At 44.6% G+C, this 23663-nt stretch overlaps 1 protein-coding gene across 1 annotated transcript; it reads left to right on the top strand.

The window, feature by feature from the left end:
- Positions 1 to 3469: 3469 nt before the first annotated feature.
- Positions 3470 to 22896, top strand: OSTM1 (osteoclastogenesis associated transmembrane protein 1). The gene is made up of 6 exons (XM_075923968.2): positions 3470 to 3911; positions 11110 to 11221; positions 12993 to 13090; positions 17781 to 17945; positions 19002 to 19167; positions 19841 to 22896. Exons 1-6 carry the CDS (start codon positions 3525 to 3527, stop codon positions 19894 to 19896), a joined length of 984 nt encoding a protein of 327 aa, XP_075780083.2. The 5' UTR covers positions 3470 to 3524; the 3' UTR covers positions 19897 to 22896.
- The last annotated feature ends 767 nt before the right edge of the window (positions 22897 to 23663 follow it).

Below are 23663 nucleotides of genomic sequence, written 5' to 3'. Positions count from 1 at the left end.
ATGGCACTCATCCCCATCGTGTCTGATATGCGAGGCTGGATTAAGATATAGGAACAAAAGGTCACAGGGCCTCAGCTCCTGGGGTCATGTGATTACAGCAGACTTTCCATTTTCAGTTTTAAAAAAAGTGAAATTCCTAGCCTTTGTGATTGTGAAGAGAAGCTTGAAACCATGAACTGAGTGTAACCAATGTCTGCCTGAGTCTGCAGACAATCTGGAACAAAAGCTCTGAGAGAAGGAGCTGTTCATGCCTTTCCTTCAGTGAGGTGTTAATCTGAAAACACATTGCTCTGTAGGGCTCTGTCCACACCACCCTCGCAAGGACTGTAGATATGACAGTGGGGGAAGAGTGCAGCCATGGATCTGGCCCCTCCACTGAAGCAGTGTAGCCAGACACAAAATCCCCATCTTGTTTTTCCACGAGCCCCATCTTGGTTCCCCCCCCCCCAGAGAGCAAGAGAAAGGCAGTCAGCCTTTGATGCCCTGGGAACACAGGTTTGCTGCCTGTCCCTGACTCTACCATAAACAGAAACCAGACAGTAAATGGGCTAGCTGATGACCCGGGGCCTCCCGTCGCCCTGATGGCTAGTACCAGTAATTGACACGCCTGCACTGTCCCAGGAGAGGAATCTTCGCCCATCACATACCAGAGGTGCCCATTGTCTGCATTTTCCCAGGTGTAAATTATGCTTTGCACCCTTCGTGGGAAACTTGGCATTCAAAGCCATTTTTCCTAATTGGCCACTTGAAACCAGGAAGAAGCCTACATGACCCAAGGGGTATAAAAAGAGGTTCAGCAGCCCACCTCATTTGAGCTCCAATCATCTATACCTGCTGGCAGGTATTGATTGTCTCCCGAGGTCTGTGGGACGCCCAACCTCGCCCTACTTCTTCCCGAGGGATTGAGAGAAAGACGCTGGCCACGCCAAGTCTGGAACGCAGGGGTGAGAATATATACCTGCTATGTGTCTATTTTGCATGCATTTAATAAGAGCTCAGAGAACCAAAGGGTTTCATGGTACCTGTAAGTGACTTATTAGTGTAATTTCTGTCCTGTCCTTTGTAGTGTCTGTGTTATCTGTAACACAGTAGTAGCATTTAACAACTAAGTTTACCCTGTAACAATAAAATAGTAACTCTTTAAGCTTTAACCTGACTCCTTCAGTTGCTGTAACAGAACCAAGCACAATTTAAAGGAACTTCAGCCGGTCATAAGGGACTCACTGCCCTGGCCGTCGGCTGACAAGCAGATACACACTGGCCACAGAAATTAGGTTTTGGTCTGTTTTTGGTTTCCATTCCTCAACCATTCAAAAAGAATGTCTAGGAAGAGACACCAACTGCTGATGCCACCTGAGGCTAAGGTGCGTGCTGCAAGAGAAAGGAAATTTTTGGATTAATGAGAGAGGGAGAAGGTTGCCAGTAGAATCTGCTATCTCACATACTTCTGAGCTGTCCCCATCATTGGCTAGTCAGGGCTGCCATTAAGCAAGGAGGCAAGAAACACATGTTCAGGAGCTATTTAAGACTAGGTCTACATGGGGAATGTGCCTTGTTTCCAGCAATTAATAGTCAACCATTGATTTAGCTGCATCACTGCAAACCCTACAAGTAAAGGCAAGGAAATCTGCCACTTGCAATTCAGGCCTGGTCTACACTGCAAAGTTAGGATGATGTAAGTTGCTTTGGCATTAACCTGTTTGTGTATGTGGCTACACTGTACCCAGCCAAAATAAGGGTACATCTAAACTACATGGCTCCGTCGATGGAGCCATGTAGATTAGTTTACTTGAAAAAGGGAAATGAAGCGGTGATTTAAATAATCGCTGCTTCATTTAAATCAAAACAGCCTCTGTACTGTGCTGATCAGCTGTTTGTCGGCACAGCACGGCAGTCTAGACGGGGATCTGCCGACCCCAGATCCCTTTGTCAGCAGATCCTTTATGTCCAAGGATCTGCCAACGAAGGGTTCTGGGGTCGGCAGATTCCCGGCTAGACTGCTGCGCTGTGCCAACAAGCAGCTGATCGGCACAGCGCGGCGGCCGTTTTGATTTAAATGAAGCGGCGATTATTTAAATCGCCGCTTCATTTCCCTTTGTCATCTTGCCTCATCTACATGGCTCCGTCGACAGAGCCATGTAGTCTAGACACACACTAGGTGTCCCATTGTGGCAATAGAGGAAAGTCATCTCCCCAAACAGCATTGAATTATTGACCTACAGGATGAGTGTCTGTCTACACAGTCTGAGTGTAGATACTGTGGCTACATCTACGCAAGAGGAAATGCAAATGGAACATTCATTTGCATATGTCACACTCTCATTTGCATTTCCTCAGATTCCTTTTGCACAAAAAAGCGCTGGGTAGATGGCTCCTTTTTGCACAAAAACCTCTGCAGTGTAGACGTAGCCCTAGTATGGTTCACTGTCCCATGTAGTGGCACGTAGACCACTTACAGTGAGAGATAAGAACAAGGGAATTTTACAGCCTAAACTAAGTGCCAGTAGGATTTCTAGCTCAAGCTGCAATAGCTTCTATGTTAAGCTCCAGAGATCCCAGGTGCTTACACATACTCAATGCTTCTATAGGAAAAGGTGTGTTGTGACAAATGGAATGTGGGTTTGCATATTTTTTTTTTAAAAAGCTATGGCCTATATGCAATGGAGAAAGGTGTATAATGGGCATTTGACCACTTGCTCCCAGCTACCCCTGCACAACTGGTTTCTATCCTGCATCACATTGCGAAAATTTGCCAAAAGGCAGTGTGTAGTACAGTGGTGCATACAAGCAGCAAAATATGCTTATGCACACTAAATACTAACTTTGGCAGACATGTGTGGACCAAAGTTTGCAGTGTTTACATGGTTTTGCAATTATTTAGCTACATCAGTGGCTGGCCATTGATTGCAAGAATAACAGCAAAATCCTACTGTAAGCAAGGCCTAAGTGTTTATGTGGTCCCTAGCATCACCATGGGCGAGTGCCTCTCAGGTAGGCTTTAATTTAAAGAGTGACATCTCCATTGCTCTGTCCACCTTGCCTAGAGGGCAAAGTGAGACTGGTTGGCACCTGGTACTTATTGATAGACAGTTACCCTGAAGAATGAGATAATCAGTAGTTCTGAATTGGCCAGAGATCTAATTATCTGCTGGGGTAGAGTGCCAGGCCCGGCTCCAGGGGCGTGAGTGTCTTTTCCTTTCAACTTGGGGGCAGACACCTTGCCCTGGTGACCCTTTTCCACAATCAACCCTACAGGCAGGGCCCTGCTCTGCAAGCTGGCGAGCCCAAGCCAGGCCACGCCCACACCCTACGCGCCCCCTCCCGCCTGACCCCAGCTGGCCTAGCCGCCGCCACACCCCCGCCCGGCTCAGGCTGGCAGTCCCGCCCCTCCACCGCGAGTCGAACCCCACCAGCCAATCAGACGGCGCGCCTGACCCAGCTCCGAACGTTGACAGCTCTCCGGGCTCCACGTGACCCTGGTTTGTCTCCTCACTCCCCGCCGCGGCCGCTGGCACCCGGCAGCCATGGGCCCGGCCGCGCGCCTCCTCCTGCTGCTGCTGCCGCCGCTCGCCTTGCTGCCGGGCCGGAGCGCGGGGCAGGGCCTGGGGCTCGGCCGCCGCCCCCCGCTGCAGAGCGGCCCGGAGGGCTGGGCGCTCGCGGGCGGGCGCCGGCTGCTGTCCCTGGAGCTGCTGGAGGAGGCCGAGGACCTGTCGCTGGCCCTGCTGGGCGCGGGGCTCCCCGGGGAGCTGCCGCCCGAGTGCCGGAAGCTCCTGGAGGCCTTCGCCAACAGCAGCGCGGGGCTCGCCGGCTGCCTGGTGCGGAGCGCGCAGCCCGTGCGCCTCTGCCGGGGCTGCTACCGCCACTTCCAGAGCGTCGCGGAGCAGCTGGAGAACATCACCCGGGCCGTGGGGGTGCGTGCGGGGCAGGGGCCTGGCTGTGGGGGCAGGAGGGGGCGGCTCGCAAACGGCTTGGCCAAGCCCTCGCTGGACGCGGGCTGCTGCAGAGGGGTCGGGCAGGCCTTTGCCTTCTTCCCTAAGCCAACGGGGAGACTGGCTGGCCTGTGTGGCGCCTGCCTACCTGGCTTACCCTGCGGCCCGACCTGCCCGCAGAGCTGTGGGTTGTGCCTGGCGCTGGCTAAGGACTGCACCTGGGGGTGGGCGGCTAGCAGGCTTACATGGCAAACGTAAGATGGTGGAAATGAGGGCGGATAAAGGGTCCTGAGCACTGTATCCCTTTGCAAGTGATTCCCCAGCAGAAGCGGTGTCAAATGGATGTTCCCTCGCGTTGGAGTGAATGTTTCTGGCAGCCTTATTAATGGCCTCAAGTGTGGCTGAAAAGAGGAACTTTTGGTGGCTGGTAAAATGGAGGTACAAACCTGTTAGAGTTATCAGGCTTGTATCCTATGGGGGGAAATAGCACTTGGAGTGCTAACTTGCACTGCCTGATTACTCCCTGATGTTGACCATTCTCTAGAAATGACCAGTTTGCTGTATGGTTAATTGCCTCAAGCCACATGCACACAGTAAAATTGCAAAACAGCCACTTCTTATTTGTTCTGTCACATTTAATAAATGCTTACGCTTTAAAAATCAAAGCATTCTAGAATTTAGGGGATTTGTAACTAGTCGGGGCTCAGGGCATCTATCAGTTTCTCACATGTTCAGGAAATCTCTTACAGATAAGTCATTACTGCTTAAAATGTTTTGTTCGTGTAAGCTTTATGGCCATTGCCTTCCCCTTATATAAGAGTTCTTGTGTCAGAAAGAAGATGCCTGTTTCTTCTCAGTGCACTAAACTGTGTGGCTGGTATTGCTTGTTTGTGTCTCACATGACTGAATATTTTGGTTTTGGTATTAGACTGTGTATTGATGCTTGCTTGCTTTGATTTTGTACAAGAGATAGTGTATGCTCCTCCCTTCCCTTAGCATACTTAAAAATGTGATATAGCTCCTAAACTCAGTAATTCCACCAAACTCTCCTGTTTTCCCCTTACCAAAAGGCCAGGGGAAAAGGTGAGCATTGCAGAGTATTTTGGAAGTTAAGTCTGTGAATGATGCCATTGTGATTATATGGCATGAGCGAACAAGCAGTGTGTCTCAGGTAATATGGACTCTCCACTTTTGGGTCTTTGCAAGTCATTACTTACACCTTTAATTTCACCTAGAAGTGCACATGCAACTAGTGCATCTTGGTGGAGCACTGTAAAGCTCTTCTTAATAAGCAAGCTTCCACACTTCAGCTTCTAAAATAGTCTTGTGATGGAGCCCAAGTGAAATGCAGTAGTCTTAACTCAGGGTGCAAAGGCATGGTTGAGCATAGTGTGGTGTGCATCTGAAGCAAAAGGTCTTGCTTGCCAATGGGAAAACATTCAGTGGTAAAACTGACTTGTTAGTATTGAATGCACAGTACCCGTTAGTGATTGGATGTAATTTAGGCCAGTTCTGGTTGCATTCTCCATCTTGCTCATCTTTGTCTGGTTTCTTAATATTGGAAATTGTTCATGAGTAAAGGATGTTAATGATCTATCGAGTTCTACAACTCCCTGTAGTAATCAGCTTACAAAAATTTGATGCATCTATGAAAATGAGTAGAAAGGTGTCAAATCTGTTGACCAATAGTATTATTTTTATATGAGGATGCTCACCCTGAAAAGCCTCAGATGCCTTACATATTATATACATTAATCTCCATTAGATCGCTGCTCCCTAGCCAGTACAGTCAACCAGTTGCACAACTATTTTGGGTGAGGATGGAGTGCCAGGATAAGCCCTGACTCCAACAGTACAGGTACATGAGCTAGGACAGTGATTTTATGTATCTGCAGACTATTTGGAGCTAATTGAATGTCATCTGACAGATCCAAATGTAATGAACTGCATAGTAATCAACTTATCTCTTTTTCAGGCAGATAAAAGGAGTGAGGTGACACTGCTAGATTTGAACCAGTGGTTGGAGGGAATTAAAATATTTTAAACTTGATGTTTATAACTTTTAAGTCATCCTTTCCAATAGTCAAGGGGAATAAGCAGTTCAGTTTCATTCTATAAAGCTATATAATTTACTTTTTGTTAGTTTCAGTGATTTATACCTTTTCCCCAAAGTTAAGTCTTCTATGGATATGAAAGCTTAACATTTAACAAGCCCTCTGGGAAGGTAGTAGGCCCTTGCTCTTTAAATCTTTTCAGCATTTGCTGTATTTTTTCTTCTTTTGTCCAGGTATGTGCATAAATAGTGGTTCTCAACCAGGGTACATGTCCCTCTAGGAGTATGTACAGGTCTGCTGGGGATACATCTGTTCATCTAGGTATTTGCTTAGTTTTATAACAGGCCACATAAAAAGCACTAGTGGAGTCATTACAGTCTAAAATGTCATACAGACAATAACTTGTTTATACTTCTGTAGATACCATACATTGGAATGTAAGTAAAATATTGAAAATTCCAATTGATTTATTTTAATTGTATGGTAAAATGAAAAAGTAAGCACATTTTCAGTACCAGGGGCTGTGACATACTTGTATTTTTGTGTCTGATTTTGTAAGCAAGTAGTTTTTAAGTGAGGTGCAACGGGATACACAAGACAAATCAGACTCTTGAAAGGAGTATAATAGTCTGGAAGGGTTGAGAGAGCCACTGACCTAGTAGATATGAGTGTATGTGCATATGACAGTTCCCCATAGAAAATACCAGAAGTGTCAGTAATGGAAATTCCTCTTGAGTGTAAAATGGAAGTTCTGATGGTCCTTAACCATGTAACAAATCTTCCATTTTAACAAGGAAAAATTAGAATAAATAGGGAAATGGCGCGCTCTGAAATTTTTGTAGGGAGCACCACATTTTAAGAGATTGTTGTGTTGTATGTTCCATTCCGTTTTTGGCCACTTGACACATCTGTTAGCTACAACCATTGACGTGAACAACAACTTTATGGCAGTATCTAAATCAGAACCATGTGTCCAGTAAGCTCTCCACAAATCACAGTTTGGGAACCATAGGGATGAAATAAGACTGGTTTTGAAAAAGGAAATGCTACTAGAGAGTCTGACAGGACTTGTTTTGCAATGAAGATTCCTAACTTCACAGGTATTTCCAAACTTCTTTCCCATTCACTTCACCCCATTCCTTTGGTAGTCAACTGCATTGTCAGACTGCTTTGTCACAGGAAGTCCACCTCTTTCTACTGTGATCTCTAATTGTACTGGATACTTAGCTATCAAACCAGGGTAGAGAGAGAAAAAGGAGTTTGCTATTAAGAACAATTAAATCTTTGCTTTTCTATCTGTAGAAATTTAATTGATTCACAACAGCACATCAGTTGTCTATATGAGCTTAGGTAGTGGAAAGATCCAATGTATCACGAGAGGAATGTTGTAGCTTTTTCTGGCCAAAAAGACAATACAGATTCATATGCTGGAAATAACCAGAGGAAAAGAGACTAGGAACTAGATAGTGTACATGTTTTGTGGATGGAAAATCTGTTTTATGAAGAGGTGGAAAAAAAATCTGAGGATAATTCATTAGCCATGGGCCAGTAACTAATTTGGTTTAAACTTGCATCTGATTACAAGTGATACCTTATCACTGTGCTCAGATGTATAGAGCATTGCCTTTTTCTTCTCAGAATTAGTGTGAAGCAGAACTCTTTTCCTGATAGTATTCATGTTCTAACTTTTCCCATATACCCTTTCCACTTAGGTCAGGTCTGCACTAAAGGGGAAGGTTGAATTAAGATTTGCAACTCCAGCTACGTTAATTACATAGCTGGAGTCGGTGTACCTTACTTCGAGTTTCTACATGGTCTTCATTGCGAGAGGCTGATAGAGCTAATGCTCCCATCGGCTTCCCTTACTCCTCATGAGGAGCAAGAGTACCCGCAGATAGGGGCACCCTCTGAGTTCAATTTAGCGGGTCTTTAGACTAGGCTCATTGGTTAATCCTAATGGCTACAAGCACCCCCCGCCCCTCCGGCTGCCTCTGTGTCAGGAGGGGGGTAGACAGGAGCTGGTACCTTGGGGAATTGGCTTTTAAGCCGGTTTCCTGCATGTGCCAGCTCCTACGGAGCCACCTGCCCGCCCCCACTGCCTTCCACAGAGACAGTATGGTGGGAGCCAATATGCATGCAGACCTGGCTTTTAAGCTGGCTCTTTGCATGTGCCGGCACCTGCAGAGCAGCCTGCTCCCCCTTTGCTGCCTCCTGCAGAGGCAGCAGCGTGTAGGGTGGAGGCAGGCAGGAGATGGTACACACAGGAAGCCTGCTTTCTATGTAAAGAGCTGTTAACATATTAAAATATTTGTGTGCAACTTAGGGTGTCTTGGGTAGGGTTGGGAGCGTGATCAGTTATCTTCTGCTCCAACCTCAGTATACTGGTTACACCTCCAAAATCTGGCACTCGCTGGTCCAGCACATTGTCCTGGACCAGAGAGCCTGGGAGTCTAATAGCAGGAGATCAGGGTCGGCGGCCTGTCTAGGGGCAGTGCGGGACTGGGACTGGAGCCCCGCAGCTGCCTCCAGCAGCCCGTGGGAGTGCGGGGCTGAGGTTCGAGCCCCACGGCTGCTGGCTGCACGGAGCTGGAGCCTGTGCTGCCCAGTGAGCCAGCAGTAGCTGGGCAAACAGCCCAGTCAGGTTGTGGGGAAGAGTGAGGTAGGGTTGTCTGCTGGGGCAGCCTGCCAGCAGTGGTTGATGAGTTTGGCGGCCAGTGGCAGGAGACCTCCCTTGGTCCGGCAAATTCTCTCGTTCGGGTCCAGTCAGATCCTGATGAGGACTGACCAGGGAGGTCCAACCTCTAGTTAGTTAAAAACCTTATTTTTATTAGGAAATGGTTTGTAGTCTTGCCAACCCTAACTACAATTTGTACTCTGTATGGGTACGGCTACACTGTGTTTTTTTTTTCTGAAGATATGGAAATTGTGCTCAAATTTGCATATCATCTTCCGTTTTTTTCTGGAAGAGGATTTTCCAATATTTGGCCAATCTAAATGGGGCCAGATGTCGGAAAAAACCCTCTTTCGGAAGCCCCCTTATTCTTTGTAAAATGAGGTGTATGGGGGCTTCTGAAAGAGCTTTTTTCCCCGGCATTTGGCCCTGTGTAGATGGGCCAAATATCGGAAAATCCTCTTCGGGGGGCCGGGGGGGGGGGAACCGGAAGAAGATATACAAATGTCAGCGCAATTTGCATACCTTTGGGGAAAAAAAAACCAACCCCAGTGTAGCCATCCCCTCAATCAGGCTAGTTTTTGTGCTTAATCTGGTTTTGGGCAAAAACTGCTCTGGAGTACAGGCAGTCCCCGGGTTACGTGGATCCGACTTATGTCGGATCCCTACTTAAGAATGGGGTGAGGGAACCCCGAATTAGCTGTGCCCCCCCGCCCAGCAGACCGCTGAGACGCACTACGGTGGTCCCGCCGCCCGCGTCCTCCGTGGCGAGAAAAGCTGCTCTGCGTCTCCCTGGTCTGCTGTGGGGGCCCTCCTGCACACCAGGGAGACGCGGAGCAAAGCCGCGGAGGATGTGGGCGGCGGGACCGTGGTGCGTCTGGGCGGTCCCGCCGCCCGCGTCCTCCGCGGTGAGAAAAGCTGCTCCACATCTCCCTGGTCTGCTGGGGAGGGGGGCGCAGCTAGTGCGCCCCCCCGCAGCAGACTAGGCTTTTCTTGCTGCGGAGGACGCGGGCGGCGGGACCGCCGAGATGTTTCACGGTCCCTCCGCCCCCGTCCTCCGCGGCGAGAAAAGCCTGGTCTGCTGGGGGGGGGGGGGGCGCAGCTAGTGCGCCCCCCCCCCCCCCCCCAGCAGACCAGGCTTTTCTCGCCGCTGGTCAGTTTCAGCAGCGGCTGAATCAGGATGCCTGGGGTAGAGCAGCTGAGGGGCTGCCGGGTTGGTCCCACAGCGCCGAGGTGCGGCGCTACTGAACCAACCCAGCAGCACCCCAGCTGCTCTGCCCCAGGCGTCCCCAAGTCAGCCGCTGCTGAAACTGACCAGCGGCTGACTACAGGAAGCCCGAGGCAGAGCTGCTCTGCCCCGGGCTTCCTGGAATCAGCCGCTGGTCAGTTTCAGCAGCGGCTGAATTGGACACGCCTGGGGCAGAGCAGCTGGGGTGCTGCTGGGTTGGTTCAGTAGCGCCGAGGACCGGCGCTGCGGGACCACCCCAGCTGCTCTGCCCCAGGCATCCCCAAGAGCAGCTAGGGTGCTGCCAGATTGGTCCCGCCGCTCCAAGGGTCGGCGCTACCAGACCAATGCAGCAGCACTCCAGCTGCTCTGCCCCAGGCGTGTCCAATTCAGCTGCTGCTGGTCAGTTTCAACAGCTGCTGAATCTGGACACCTGGGACAGAGCAGCTGGGGCACTGCTGGGTTGGTCCCCGCAGCGCCGCACCTTGGCTCTGTGGGGACCAACTTGGCAGCACCCCAGCTGTTCTACCCCAGGTGTCCCCAAGTCAGCTGCTGCTGAAACTGATCAGCGGCTGATTCCAGGAAGCCCGGGGCAAAGCAGCTCTGCCTCGGGCTTCCTGTAGTCAGCCGCTGGTCAGTTTCAGCAGCGGCTGAATCAGGGACACCTGGGGTACAATATGTACCAGTTCCGACTTACATACAAATTCAACTTAAGAACAAACCTACAGTCCCTATCTTGTACGTAACCCGGGGACTGCCTGTATGTTCCATTTTATTGTGGACGGAAAATCAGCCAGATGGGCCTGGCTGATTTCTGTCAGTCTGTTTGGGGTTTTTTTGAGGGGGAGGGGAGAAGGCAGTGATGTACAATCACTGTTTTGAGTTGCCTTCTAAATGGAATGAAGAGAGATATGTGCACACTTTAAAATGCTGCTTTGAGGCTTGCTGTTCCTTTGCATTTGCAGTTAGCAGTCTCCGTTCCAGAAGGCTCTGATGCATGCTAGGAGGCAGTGGTTCATAGTGGAAGGCTGATTGGGGTGGCGCAGTGCCAGGGGAGAGCAACTTCATGCTTCAGATGGGACTCCAAGCCCTGGATGCTGAGTTATGGTTAATATTAACACTTATGCCTAAAAGGACAGACTTGGCATCCGTTGTTACCTGTTATCTAAAATCATTTCAAAGTTGTTTCCATATGAATTCATAACACTCTGTGGGTTTTTTTTCTTCCAGAATTCTTCTGAGAGCAACTGTGCAAAAAGCCTCTTGATGTCTGATAGGGTACAAGTAGTTGTGATCCTTTCGCAGTTCTTTAACAGTACTTGGGAGAAGGCCAACTGTGCAAGTACGTGATTTGTTCTGTCTTCTTACCATTATGATTCAGATGACAGATTTAATTTTGCCTTTACAATGTCTCAATTGATCAGAACTGAATAGCATCAATAAGATTTAATAAGTCATTTAAACGGACCAAAAAATAGCCCTTTATTGATATATCCTGGGTATTTTTGTTGTGCAGGGAATCCTGTTCAAAGCAGAGAGATTAAAAAATAAATGTTGTCTTCTTCCTTTGCTTATCTAAACACGCTAGTTACCATGTAAATGTTCACCTGGAAGTAAAGACGTTTATCTCTGCAAAATGAGAGCTGCTTTGCTTGCCATCTGTTTGTACTTTGCCCAAACAAACCATGGTGGAGATCTGCTACAGCGCTGCTGCCTTTATAGATCTCTTATTTTTCCCACTCCTCATTTTCCTATCTATGTAGAAAAAATAACTTGAACTGCTTAATAAACAGTAAGGGTCAGATTCTGATACCATGATTCCTGTGGAATAGCACTGTATTCCACCAGTAGTCACTCATTGTAACTTGGGGCATCAGATTCTGTGTCTGAACTTTATTGGTCTGATTCTGGCTTTAATATGCTACATGGTCCTTAAATGCTGCCACAGAAAAAAATCCTGTCACACACATGGGAGTGTACCAGTGCTCAGAGGGATAGTAATATAGAGCCAAGTGCTGCAAAGTATTTTGGGCTGCTATAGAACCCATGGACAGCTCCTGGGAGGTTGCCATCAATCACTAACATATGGTTGGAACTGGACTGACCTGTGCAGCTAGCAAGAACCCAAAATGTACAAAGGAAAGGTAGAATGACCTTTTCCAATGGTCCTCGTATTCTCAGGCTCTTCTTTGATGCATCTCCCAAGAGGGGCAACACAGACTCTATCCCCTAATGCTTAAGATGTTCCCTCTCTTTTTTTCCTGTAGGGAAAGTTACGTTTGGAGTTCTCCAACCGTGGGAGTGCTCTTTTTAAATGAAATTCTATGTAAAACTCACAGTCCTAGTTTCCAGGAGTCTAATGGTTCAGAGTAGTAAAAGTGAAGTAAATGGAAGGAAATAATTACCTGCAGCACTGTAGCAGTATCTGACAAGGACCAGGGATGCTGGAACATTTTTTATAGCGGGGTGTTAACAGCTATTGAACCAAATTAGAAACTCTGTATATGATGGAAATCACTTTAAGCTAGGCATCCATGGCACCTCGTAGTTCCAGTGCCTATGCAAAGTACTGTTTCAGGAGTGTCCTGCAAGGGCAGGTAAAATTGGCTGCTACTTCCTGAAAAAATTGGTGCATATTTAGTGGCCTTGCTTAGTGCATTTTTCATAAGCGTTTGTTTTTTTACTTTCATAAGCTTAAGGATTCCCTCTATTTCCTATTTGTCTGCTGTTTCAGCTACAGTTCTGACACACATACTTTCAAACAGTGCACGCTAGTGCTGATTGGCAAAGCCAAATTGCAGAGCAAAAAGTAAAACCAGCATCTTGTGTTTGAAAGCCCAGAGAGAGCTCAAATCCTCCCTTCGGAATGCACTTGATGATCTTCATCTTTCACTTAATCAAGGCCAATTAATTTTGAAATGTATCTAAATGAAGCACAAATGAGTTAGGACAGCAGGCCTGAAGACATCTTCCAAATAGGAAATGCAAAGCTGATTGGATTGTTTTTAATATTGAGAGCTCTTGTAGTAAAGCTGTAGTGCCATGGGAGTTGTTGGCTTTAGAAATGGGTTAAAAATCAGGCTATCTTGATTAATTTTTTTTCTTTTTGACAGGTTGTATGAAAAACAACAGTGAAGGGCTATCAAATAGTACAGTGGAGTTCTTGGACTTATTCAATGCAACACTGAGCTGCTTTGAACATAACTTCCAGGTATCTATACTGTGTATCTCAGGGCAGTACTGAGCCCTTCGGTTGTATAATAAAATACCTTATTTTCCACAGAACAAACTGCTGTGGATACGTATTGAACAACTGCAATTCACAGACTCTTAAGCAGTTTAAGCAGGTAGAACAATTATCTGTAAGATGCAGATGTTCACAATTGAGAGCACAGAATGCATTTTAATTGATGTTCACCTTGACTCTGCTTATGTACAATTACAGTGCCATTTCATATTGGGATTTCTGGATTCACAATAGCTGATAATTATATAGTAAGAGTCACGTAGTCACTGAATACAGTAAGTCACTTTTTCTAGTTCCTTCTGGAGTTGACACTGCCTGAATTAACAATGTGGCTCTTTAAATAAGTATTTGGTTGTATTGTAGCTGAGTCCAAAAGGACCAGGTACTTGAAAACACTTCTTAAAAGTTCTCCTAACCAGCAAGGTTATGAACAATTAAACTCTTCGTAATTAAGTATCTCTCTTTGTAAAATAAACGTGGTAATTATCTTCCAAGAAAATGGCCCATAAGTGCCTCCTAAGGAATTATGCATCAAAGTTTTGGAAGTTATGCTATTTTAATCCTAAAACTAAATTAGATTATGCGAAAAATATTCTTTCTGGTTTCATTAATTAGCGGATCAGTAAAAACTGTCCAAAAGGATAACATTCAACGTGATGTTCTTGGTGCAGAATAAACATCTAACTCTAGAGGAAGGCTCTGAGGTGACAATATGCTTAGCAACTCCACTTGTTGGTGAGCTAGCTTTCCCTGCTGTTATGCTTGCCAGGCAGATCTTGCTCCCTTCACTCCTCCTCCTCAGGTGGTGGGTCATATGATTTTTTTCCTATCCTGTTTATTATGATCCTATCCACAGAGTTCTAGTAAAAGGTCTTGTGCTCTTTTTGTAAGCTAGCTAGCTGGCTGTATACCTGCATAACGGAGCTGCCTGTCTTATCTCTGAGTAGTACAGATTCACTTTGGGTATGTCTATACTGCAGCGTTTTTTCAAAATATCTGATTTCGAAATAGTTATTTCAAAATAGCTTATTTTGAACTAACGCGTCCACGCAAAATGCATTTCGAAATAGCTTTTTGCTATTTCAAAATAGCACGTTCACACTGAGTGGATGCTGAATTGCATTTAAGGCCGGCTGGAACCAGGTCCGGCAGGGCATCAGGTCAGGAGTTACTTTGTGTGGCTGCTGCCTGAGGCTATCTGAGGCTTGTGTTTAAAGGGACCCCCCCGGACAGCCAGTTCTCTGCTTTCCCTGCTTGCTTGCCTACCTCGATGAGGGACAGGAAATCATTTTGTCTCTGCGTGCTCTGGTTGCCCTCACTCAGGACACCACATCACTTTGCAACATGGAGTCAGACCTGCCCTTGGGCACTCTGGTGCTTCTCGTGGACGCGTTGCTGCGAGCCTGGCTGAACTTTCTTCAGGCTGCCATCCGGGAGGTCCATTGGGGGACTGTCAGTATCCAGGAGACCCTGCGGGAGAGCTTCCACCCTGAGGAGCACTAAGAGCCTCCTTGGTCTGCCCCACTGGAGGCTTGTGCCTCATTCCTCTTTCATGTCCTTCCACTTACCCCTCCCTAACCCCCCTTCCTGATGTAAAATAAAATACATGTATTTTCATGAACACAAACTCTCTTTATTTAACAAAACTGGAGGGTGGGGTTAAACTCAGGTGAGACTGGGGAAAGGAGGTGGGAGAGGGGAAGAGAGAGGCTGGGAGAGGGGAGGGGGCAACCTGGGAGGGGAGCTGGAAGGGGGAAGCAAGTGGAAAAAGGGGAAGGGGAAGCTCAGGGTTGGGGGTGTCGCTGGATCAACTTGATTTTCATGCAAACCTGCTCCTGAGTTTGCATGTGGCCTTTGGTGGCCAGGCTGGCTGCTATCCTGCCATAGACAGCTGCATTCCTCCATCTAGTGAGGAGACCATGGATGTTGGGGGCATCCCCCCCCAAACCTGAATAAGGTCCATGATTGTCACCCTGGACCAGGAAGGTGCCCACCTTCTCTGGGCCCTGGCAGGCTCCTGGGAGCTGGCAGACTGCTCCTGGGGAGCGGTGGAGGGCTGGCTGCCAGTGGCTTGCTGGCTTATGTTTTGGGGCCACTGGGTCAGGGGCAGGGACTGCTGGCTCTGGGCTGGCAGGCTTGGAGCTGGCACAGGCACTGTGGCCAGAGTCAACCCCTTTAAGGGCTCTGGGAAGTGGGGAGGGAGAGGAGTGTTCTTGGTTGAGGCTGGACTGGCCACCAGGGCACCCTATTTTGGTATAAGTGTCTACACAGCACTTATTTCGAAACAGCTATTTCGAATTTGGCATTATTCCTTGTGGAATGAGGTTTATCAAATTCGAAATAAGTGCTCCACTATTTCAAATTAATTTTGAAATAATGGTTTGGCTGTGTAGACGCTAGTAAAGTTATTTCGAAATAACGGCTGTTATTTCAAAATAACTTTGCTGTGTAGACATATCCTTTGGCTCTTTTCTCTAGCCCCTCTTCATGGACAAGTGGAGGTGGGTGCTGGGAAGCTGAGCCAAAGATGTATTTAGCATTTCAGTCTGGAGGTGGTGTGTGTTGTGTTCATGCTTAAGTGTTGTGGAAGGAACAGCTGCTGAGAAAAACCTGTCTCCCATTATTGATGGTTCCGGAGATATTAAGCCTTTATAGTAGGTCTTAGCCAAGGGAAGGAGGTTGGGCCTGATTAATTGAGCTCTTTAAAGATAAAATCTGGAGCTCACACTTAATGTAGTAATTATAGGATAGCCAGTGGAGTGATTGCAGCATTGACATGTTCTCATTTTCTGTGGTGGTTAGCAGGTAGACTGGAGTTTAAGTGCCTGCTAGGGATGTTACAGTTTGATTAACTAATCGAGTAGTCGATAGAAATTCCATCAAGTACTTGATTAGTTGATAAGGGGGGTACTCGCTATCCTGTTCTCCCTCTGCCTTTGAAATGTACAAGAGCCACTTGCAACTCTTGTATATTTCAAAGGGTGAAGCGCAGCATTTGGGACCCCACACCATTTCCCCCACTGCGCCGCTACCTCCCCATGGAGACAGTGCTGTGGGAACTGGCTATTAAATTGGCTCCCCGCCCCAGCTCCTGCTCCCCCCCCCGCTCGATGCCTCCGATACAGAGGCAGCAAGCGGGAGTGTGGGGGGGAAGCGACTAGTTGAGTAGTGACTCGACTACTCAGTAAGCCTAGGCTTATTGGGTAGTCGACTAGTTGCTTACATCCCTAGTGCTTGCAGTTTCATTCCTGTGTTATGGAGATCATCATTTCAAAAGATTACTTTGGTCAAGTCTGTATCTGTTAGAATGGGGCGTCGTCTCCTGGTTGGCTGACAGTGTTGTTTGGATATTGAATATTGCTGAGACATTGAGGAGGGCCGAATCTAGAAGGCCCCTGTATAATCTTCTCCATGGAGTTGGCTAAATCATGGAAATGTTGCCTTCTTCCCTCCAGCCTCACCATTGTCTTGCCAGGTATTAGCCTCAGAAAGTTGCCTTTTATCCAGGTGTTGATCTGATTTGCCAGTAGTACAGCTGCAGAAAGGGGCATTCATACTAGACAGAAAGGAGGCTAACTTCTGGGTACAATTTGCATCTCGCTGATGTTTTAAGATCAAGGTGTCTTATAGTCTCTTCCAGCAGCTTGTTGTAACAATTGAATAGAAAGTGGGAGAAAATGAAGCTGTGAGGCTTACTGTTTATTCCCTCTAGGTCTTTGTGGTGAACCAACAGCACTGTCAAGTGCTGTAGTGATCTAAAAGAATGTGGGGAGGTTGCCTATTTTCTGTAGTGAACAGGAGATAATCTTCTGTTTTCATTGTGGCCATTGTTAAGTAGCAGGTGGGTATAGAGTCCAGTTGGGAATGATCTAGGATGCTGACATAGTAATGGCCTATCACTAGCTTCCTGACTGACTTGCTCAGAAGTGGGAAATTGGAGATAGCCTGTGAAGTTGATCATACAAGAGTTTGCCTTTTGAGTGCTAGAAAAAATGGTGCTTTAAGGTGCGTGGTAGCCAGGTCTCTTCTTTAAACTCTGGGTGCTGTCACTGTTTCAGGGGGAAGGCTTTATAAAAAGAGAAGAATCTGGAAATCTTATAATGATCTTCTCCCCCGAACCTAGCCAGGTATTCAGAGTTTTCAGGAAGATGAAACTGCTGCTACAGACTGTGTTAAAACATGATTTGGCTTCTTGCCATGATTACGATCTATTAAATAAATGGGGAATAGAAGGGGACAGGAGCAGTAGCTATTGAAGCTCAAAATAATTAGGCCAAATTAAAATTCCTGTTCAGCATGTTCGTGTAGATGAATGAAAAATAGCCAGCTGTGGGGGAGAAGCACACCTGTGCTTCCAAGCCAAAGTTGGTATTAATAATCCTCGTTTTGTTTAATTCTAGTAAGTCCATAGTTTAAAAATGCCTCTTTTAAAAACCTTTTAACATTTAAACAACTGTCTGGTTTTGCAATACACGATAAAGATCAAATTGGGGGAAAAAAGTCAACTTTTAATTCACTGAACTTTTTATATTATTATTTTTATATTAAAATTTCAGTAACATTTTGGGATATTAATATTGTGGATTTTGCTTCAAATTCAGATAGTTTTTAAAGTTAATTTTATATTGTTTAAACATGCTGCTTATAATTTTAGGGGCAAGCAACCCATCTTGTACCAAGCAACCGCACTGAAGTATGCAGAAATTGCAATGTAACATACAAAAATCTGAATGCCTTGTATAACAACATGCAAAAAATGACTGGATTGGGCAGCCACTCCGAACACAGAACGCAATTATGTATTGATGTGGAAGATGCAGTAAGTATATGTATTTGCTTCTGGATCTTGTGCCTTGCTGATACTCAATGTGTGTAGATAGGGCCAAAGAGCAATATTTAGTGGTCACTTAGCTGTTTTATATTATTTTCTCTTGGCATCATCCTTGTCCTTTCAGTAGTGGAAGCTGCTATCACTAGCAGTTTCTTTGGTGTGTTAGCGTGTCACTGCACCCAGAGCTTTCTGCTGTGACCTCCTTTCATCTCGCAAACTAAGAAGGATCAGGCTGGGTTCTAGTCAATACGTAAAAGAAAATAGTTAAGGAACACCTAAATGCTTCAGGATATAGTACTGCTGATTTGTTAGGTTGCAGTCCTCTCTTTGAGTTAGTACTGAACCAGGGCCCTGGGTTCAGTACTCCATGCTACTGCTGTATATTTGGAAGAGATGTAAAATAGAGGTCCTGACAATAGAGGGGGTCATTAAAGACCTTGTGCCACTCCTGAAAAGCAAGGGGGCGAGGCTAACCTTGATGTCCGGATATCTTTGTTTGATCAGTTGGGACTTTATTTTTGTCTAGAGATTTTGTGAAGGGTTTGGGAATTCCCCTTCATCTTTGGCTTTTATCTGACACGCCTCAGCAGTACCAGTTAATGATTCCAGTTAGCTGCTTCCTAACTACAGCAGTTGCTTCTGGAGCTAATGAACTTTAGGAAAGCTTTAAAAAAAATTAGCTGCCTCTTATTGTGATTTTTTTTAGCAGCTGGACCGAAGGAGAATTAGCATGTGATCAGCCAGCTTTCCATGAGCCACCGGCAAGTGCTCTAAGAACCACAGTGTGGGAATCATTGCTCTAAATATAGTGGGTGAAATCCTGTTGTCTTGGAAGACAATGGGAGGTTTGCTATTGATTTCAGTTGGGCTAAGATTTCACCTATGATGTCTAATTTTTTGAGGGGCAGCATTTTAAATGGCTCTTTTTCAAGTAGTTTAAAGATATTAATGTGGTCTTGCAGTAGAGAACTTTGCAATGGTGAGTAAAACAGTGAGGCAAGCCCCAGGGGTGTGTGTTGCTCACCATGTTCGTTTTCCTTTTAGATGAACATTACACGAAGGCTTTGGAGTAGAACTTTCAACTGTTCTGTCCCATGCAGTGATACAGTCCCAGTGATTGCAATTTCTTCATTCATTCTCTTTTTACCAGTCATTTTTTACCTTAGCAGCTTCCTTCACTCAAAGCAGAAGAAACGTATCCTCATCCTGCGTAAGTAATGTTGTCAGAACTTTACTTACAGAATGGGGAAACCCACGGAGTCATCTTGGTCACTCTACTTGGTCAGTCTACTTCAGGGGTTCTCAAATTTCATTGCACCCTGACCAACTTCTGGCAACAAAATTACCACGTGATGCCAGGAGTTGGGGACCGAAGCCTGATCTTGCTTGAGCTCCACTCAAGGCACCAAAGGTTTCAGACCCAGATAAGGGGCTTGAAACCTGAGTCCAGAAGCCCTGGGCTGAAGTCCTGGGGCTTTCGCTTCAGCCCTGGGTGGTGAGGCTTGGGCTTTGGCCCTGGGACCCATCAAGTCTAAGCCAGTCCTGGCAACCCTATTAAAATAAGGTTCTGACTCACTTTGGGGTCCTGGCCTACAGTTTGAGAACTGCTGATCTACTTGGTATGCAGTCAGGCATTTCTGCCACTGTAACTGTAGATGTGATGGGGATTTGGTGGTGACTACTTGTCTTCTTGGGATCTGCTCTGATCACTTGAAGAGTTGTATGGGAAGGGAAAAGTAGGTCCTTAGCCATGCCTTTCTATTGAAAAGAAAAACCACGATGTTAACATTACGCTGTTCAACAGTATGTGCTCAGGCTGAATGAGTAGGAAACTGATGTTGGGAGTTGGTTTTTTTTTTAATTTTGATTTTTTTCCCTTCTAGCTAAGCGTATCCAATCAAGTGCCAGTCTTGTGAACATCCAAGAAAAATACAGCTGAGCTGCAAAACAAAACCAGAAAACTGCAACTGGGTATATATTGGGTACAATAGTGGTAGAAGGAGGACAGCACAAAAGAGGAGTTAATTATGGTTTAGTGTTGCTCTGTATCATTATACAAGCTAAACAAATGCTGTCTGACTCCAAAACGGGTATATTAACAAACATGACAAGACAAGACTACGAGGCTCAGTACGGACTTCTTACTTGAAAAAGAACGTAGTGCTTTCCAGACTAGTGCTGAAGCAGGTTATTTTCTGATTCTTTGACTGCAGGTTTTTGTACCTTTCACCAACAGAATATATACTTTTCCTGTATATGTTTTTTCCTTTATATGTAATTTTATGTATTGACACCATAAAACTCTAGTATGACACTTGTGTTCATTTGCAGGCATGTTAATGCAGTCTGAGATTTGATCATCTTTCTGATGTGGTTCTTATGAACTAACAGAACTTAATATAATTTGTTTTGGTTTAATTCAGTAATAGAATTAGAACATTTCAAAGTAAAAATGCCATCTTACTACATTTGGGTAGATTTATACTGCAGGTTTCAAAAACTCATCCTGGTACATAGCATCTCTTGACAGACAGAACCATGTTGCTTAGTTCATTTTAGTGGTGCTGGTTTTTTTTTAAAGGTGAGAGATGCAAGGAAAGTGGTACGTTTCTGGCAACAATTACAGCAGGTCTGCCAGTGTTAGACATTAAGACCAATCATTGACAACTACTGTATTCAGCAATTTCAGAAATGTTTGTTCTGTATTAGCATATATTTGAGCACTTGCACACCTAAACCACTAAGTCATTGCTTTTCAGATAGTTAAAGGCTTCTTTTTAGGTCTGATGCATATCCCTATATATAGCCACATGTGTTTGTCTCTTACTTCGCTTACCTATTTATTTTCCTTTTATATACATACACATACACACCCACCCACCCACCCACCCCTACCTCTTGCCAGCCACGCTGTCCGGCGATATGCACAGATCGCCCGAACCCGGCTCTTCCAGGTTGCAATCTACTCGCCACGGGTGAGTAGATTGCATTCTTTGTCGAGCCCTCTGTGTGTGTATATATAAATAAAATATATAAAATCCTGATTAGGAATTTCCTCTGATTTAAGATACAAATGGATATACACGAAAAAGATATATATGCAGTAGCGAGTAATGCACAGATGTTCTATAACTTTAGAACTGGCTTAAAGTGAATGTGCTGTGCTTGGATCTTTGACTTTGTGTCCTTATTTGCAGTTAGTACTTGACTTCCTAGAAGCTTACTGGAAATGAAGTCCATGTAATGGGTTAAAATAAACTCAAACTCTGGAGGAAGATAAAAGGTTACAACATTGTTACTAAAATTGATGGGACTGTTGAAAGAATGCTGTTCTAAAGTTGCATTAATACAGGATATCCAGGTTGATAAATACTAGGCCTACATTTTCCTGAAATTTCTACTACAGTGAAATGAAAAAAAAATTGTGGTGGACATTGGAGATTTTATTCTGATAATGATTTTGTTCCATTTTGCAACTTTAAAAGAACACATCAACTGGAAAAATCACATTTATATTTAAAAAATTGATACCCATGATTATTGTACAACTGAAAAGTTAGCATTTTTTTCCTTTAAATAATCTTGTATATTTGACAGAACTTTTGTTTTGTTAGTTTCACTCTTTTGCCTCTGTAACCAATTAGTCACTTTTTTCCCTTTCCCAGACAAACATAAACAAGGGAGTAAAATAATTTTAAAGCTCTTTAAATAATTGTTTTTTTTAAAATAGTTAAGTTATACTGTCAGTTTAAAGAAGAAAATAAAACCAAGTTGATAGTGTCTCATTAACTAACATGATGTGTGAGCCTTTGGCTGCTATCCATTACAACTGCTTCCTGGTATTTTGTGAATAGGAAGTATTATCTCTCTCTGTTAATCACATGAATCCCCTTGAGTGGTTGATTTGTGGGTTGGATTTCTTGTCTGAGGAAATATATTCTTGATACTTTTGATCTGTTACAGTTAGTGTCAAAATAGTAAAAGAATATATGTTGCTTATTACATGAAGTTACCTTCATGGGGCTGAGGGAAAATTACATTTGTTTTAAATTACTATTTTTATATTTATTGTGTTCAGATTTCTACTTGCTGGGCCTAACTCAACTGCTGTCCTAATAGCATTACTTTAATTTGAAGCATCATATGATGGAGATCTGTTCAAAGCAATCTTTCATTCATGCTGATAAAGCCAATTTGTATGTACAGAATGATAGCTTTCATACCGTAAGCAGTGGCTTTTTGAGCACATTCATATTAAGTAGGTCCGAAAGTCATTACTCTTGGATATGGTGATTAAGCACTTTAAGAAAAAGCAGCTTTTTGTTTTTTCATGGCTGCTAAGCCAAATTAAAGTACTCGTGATTTTTTTAAGCCGCTACAAAGTTTACACTCTAGAAATAATTTATCTTATGTCTTCTCAAATGTCACTATTTTTCCTTTTTGTTACCTTGCAATTCTAGTTTTCTTTACATATTTTTAAGAATACAATATTTTCATATAAAATGCACTGGGTCTTGTTCATATTTTGATGTTTCTACAAATGCTTATATCCTTCCTGTCCGTAAAGGAAATGTGTTGGTGCACAAAACATATATAGGGAAAAAGCTAACTTTATTTGGCTGGTAATTTTTAACACTTGTTTGCCATTTTTCTGACTACATAAAGTATACTAAAAATTGTACTTTGAAATACCAGTTGTTTATATTTTTCGTACATTTTTATTCTTGGGTAGCATTATCTATTTTTGGATTAGAAAACCTAAATACACTGAAAAATGAACTTTGACAAATGCTGTATTGAATAAACCTATTGTATATTGTATTGACTGCTTGATTGTTCCATTTTCTGTATTGAGATGCTTGCTAATGCTGTTTTTAATGAGTGATGGGGAACAGATCGGACTGGATGGACCAAGTAATAAAATTCTCAATTTACTACACTTTCCTATTATGGACTTGTGTTTGAAGCTCTTGGTTACTGTAGAAACATGACACAGGTAAATGGATAGTAAATGCAACATCACAATGTTGCCATTTACTGTTAGTGCTTTGTTCTAGACTGTAACCAGTTGTAATACTTTGTTACATAACTTATGACTGTGCTTAGGTGTAGTCAGGCCAAGAAGGTGAGCTTCCTTAGACTGAGAGAAGTCTGTAGAATGGCTCTGTTGGTTGCAAAGGGTTTTGAATCAAGCCATTGTTGCATGAAAAAAGGGGATACTGGGAAAAATATCTGTTTGCTATTGGAATGATTCTGAGATGACTGATATTCATGTGGAAATTTCCTCAGCTTTTGATTGAAGGGGCAGGCTGCGGAAACCTAACCTAAGAGTCATGTCATTTCTCCCCTACTCCTGCCACTAACCTATATTCTAATTAAATAGAAGCACAAATAGTACTGTTCTCTCCCTACCCTCTTTTTTTGAACATTATAAAGGTTGATATCTTCCTTAAGAAGTGAATTACTACAGGTTTATAGATGTAGCTCCTTCCTGCTGGTGGAGACAAGGAGAGTGGGAGTCAACACAGAGTGGTTTTATTTTGTCAGGATTTCTTCTTGCCATCGTAGGTCTGTAATGCAGCTATTCCTAGTTATCAAGGTCTATAATTGGCATTACTGTTTCAGATCAAGAACTCTGAAACCTCCGGCACAACCAGAATTTCAAAGCAACTATTTAGCATCAAGGCTCGGTGTTCTTTAAGAAAC

This window comes from Pelodiscus sinensis, chromosome 3, assembly GCF_052426305.1.
Source record: "Pelodiscus sinensis isolate ZL-2025 chromosome 3, ASM5242630v1, whole genome shotgun sequence".
In the NCBI taxonomy this organism is placed as follows: Eukaryota; Metazoa; Chordata; order Testudines; family Trionychidae; genus Pelodiscus; species Pelodiscus sinensis.
Note: the sequence above shows the minus strand (reverse complement) of the source record. Positions and strands in the feature narration are given on the sequence as shown.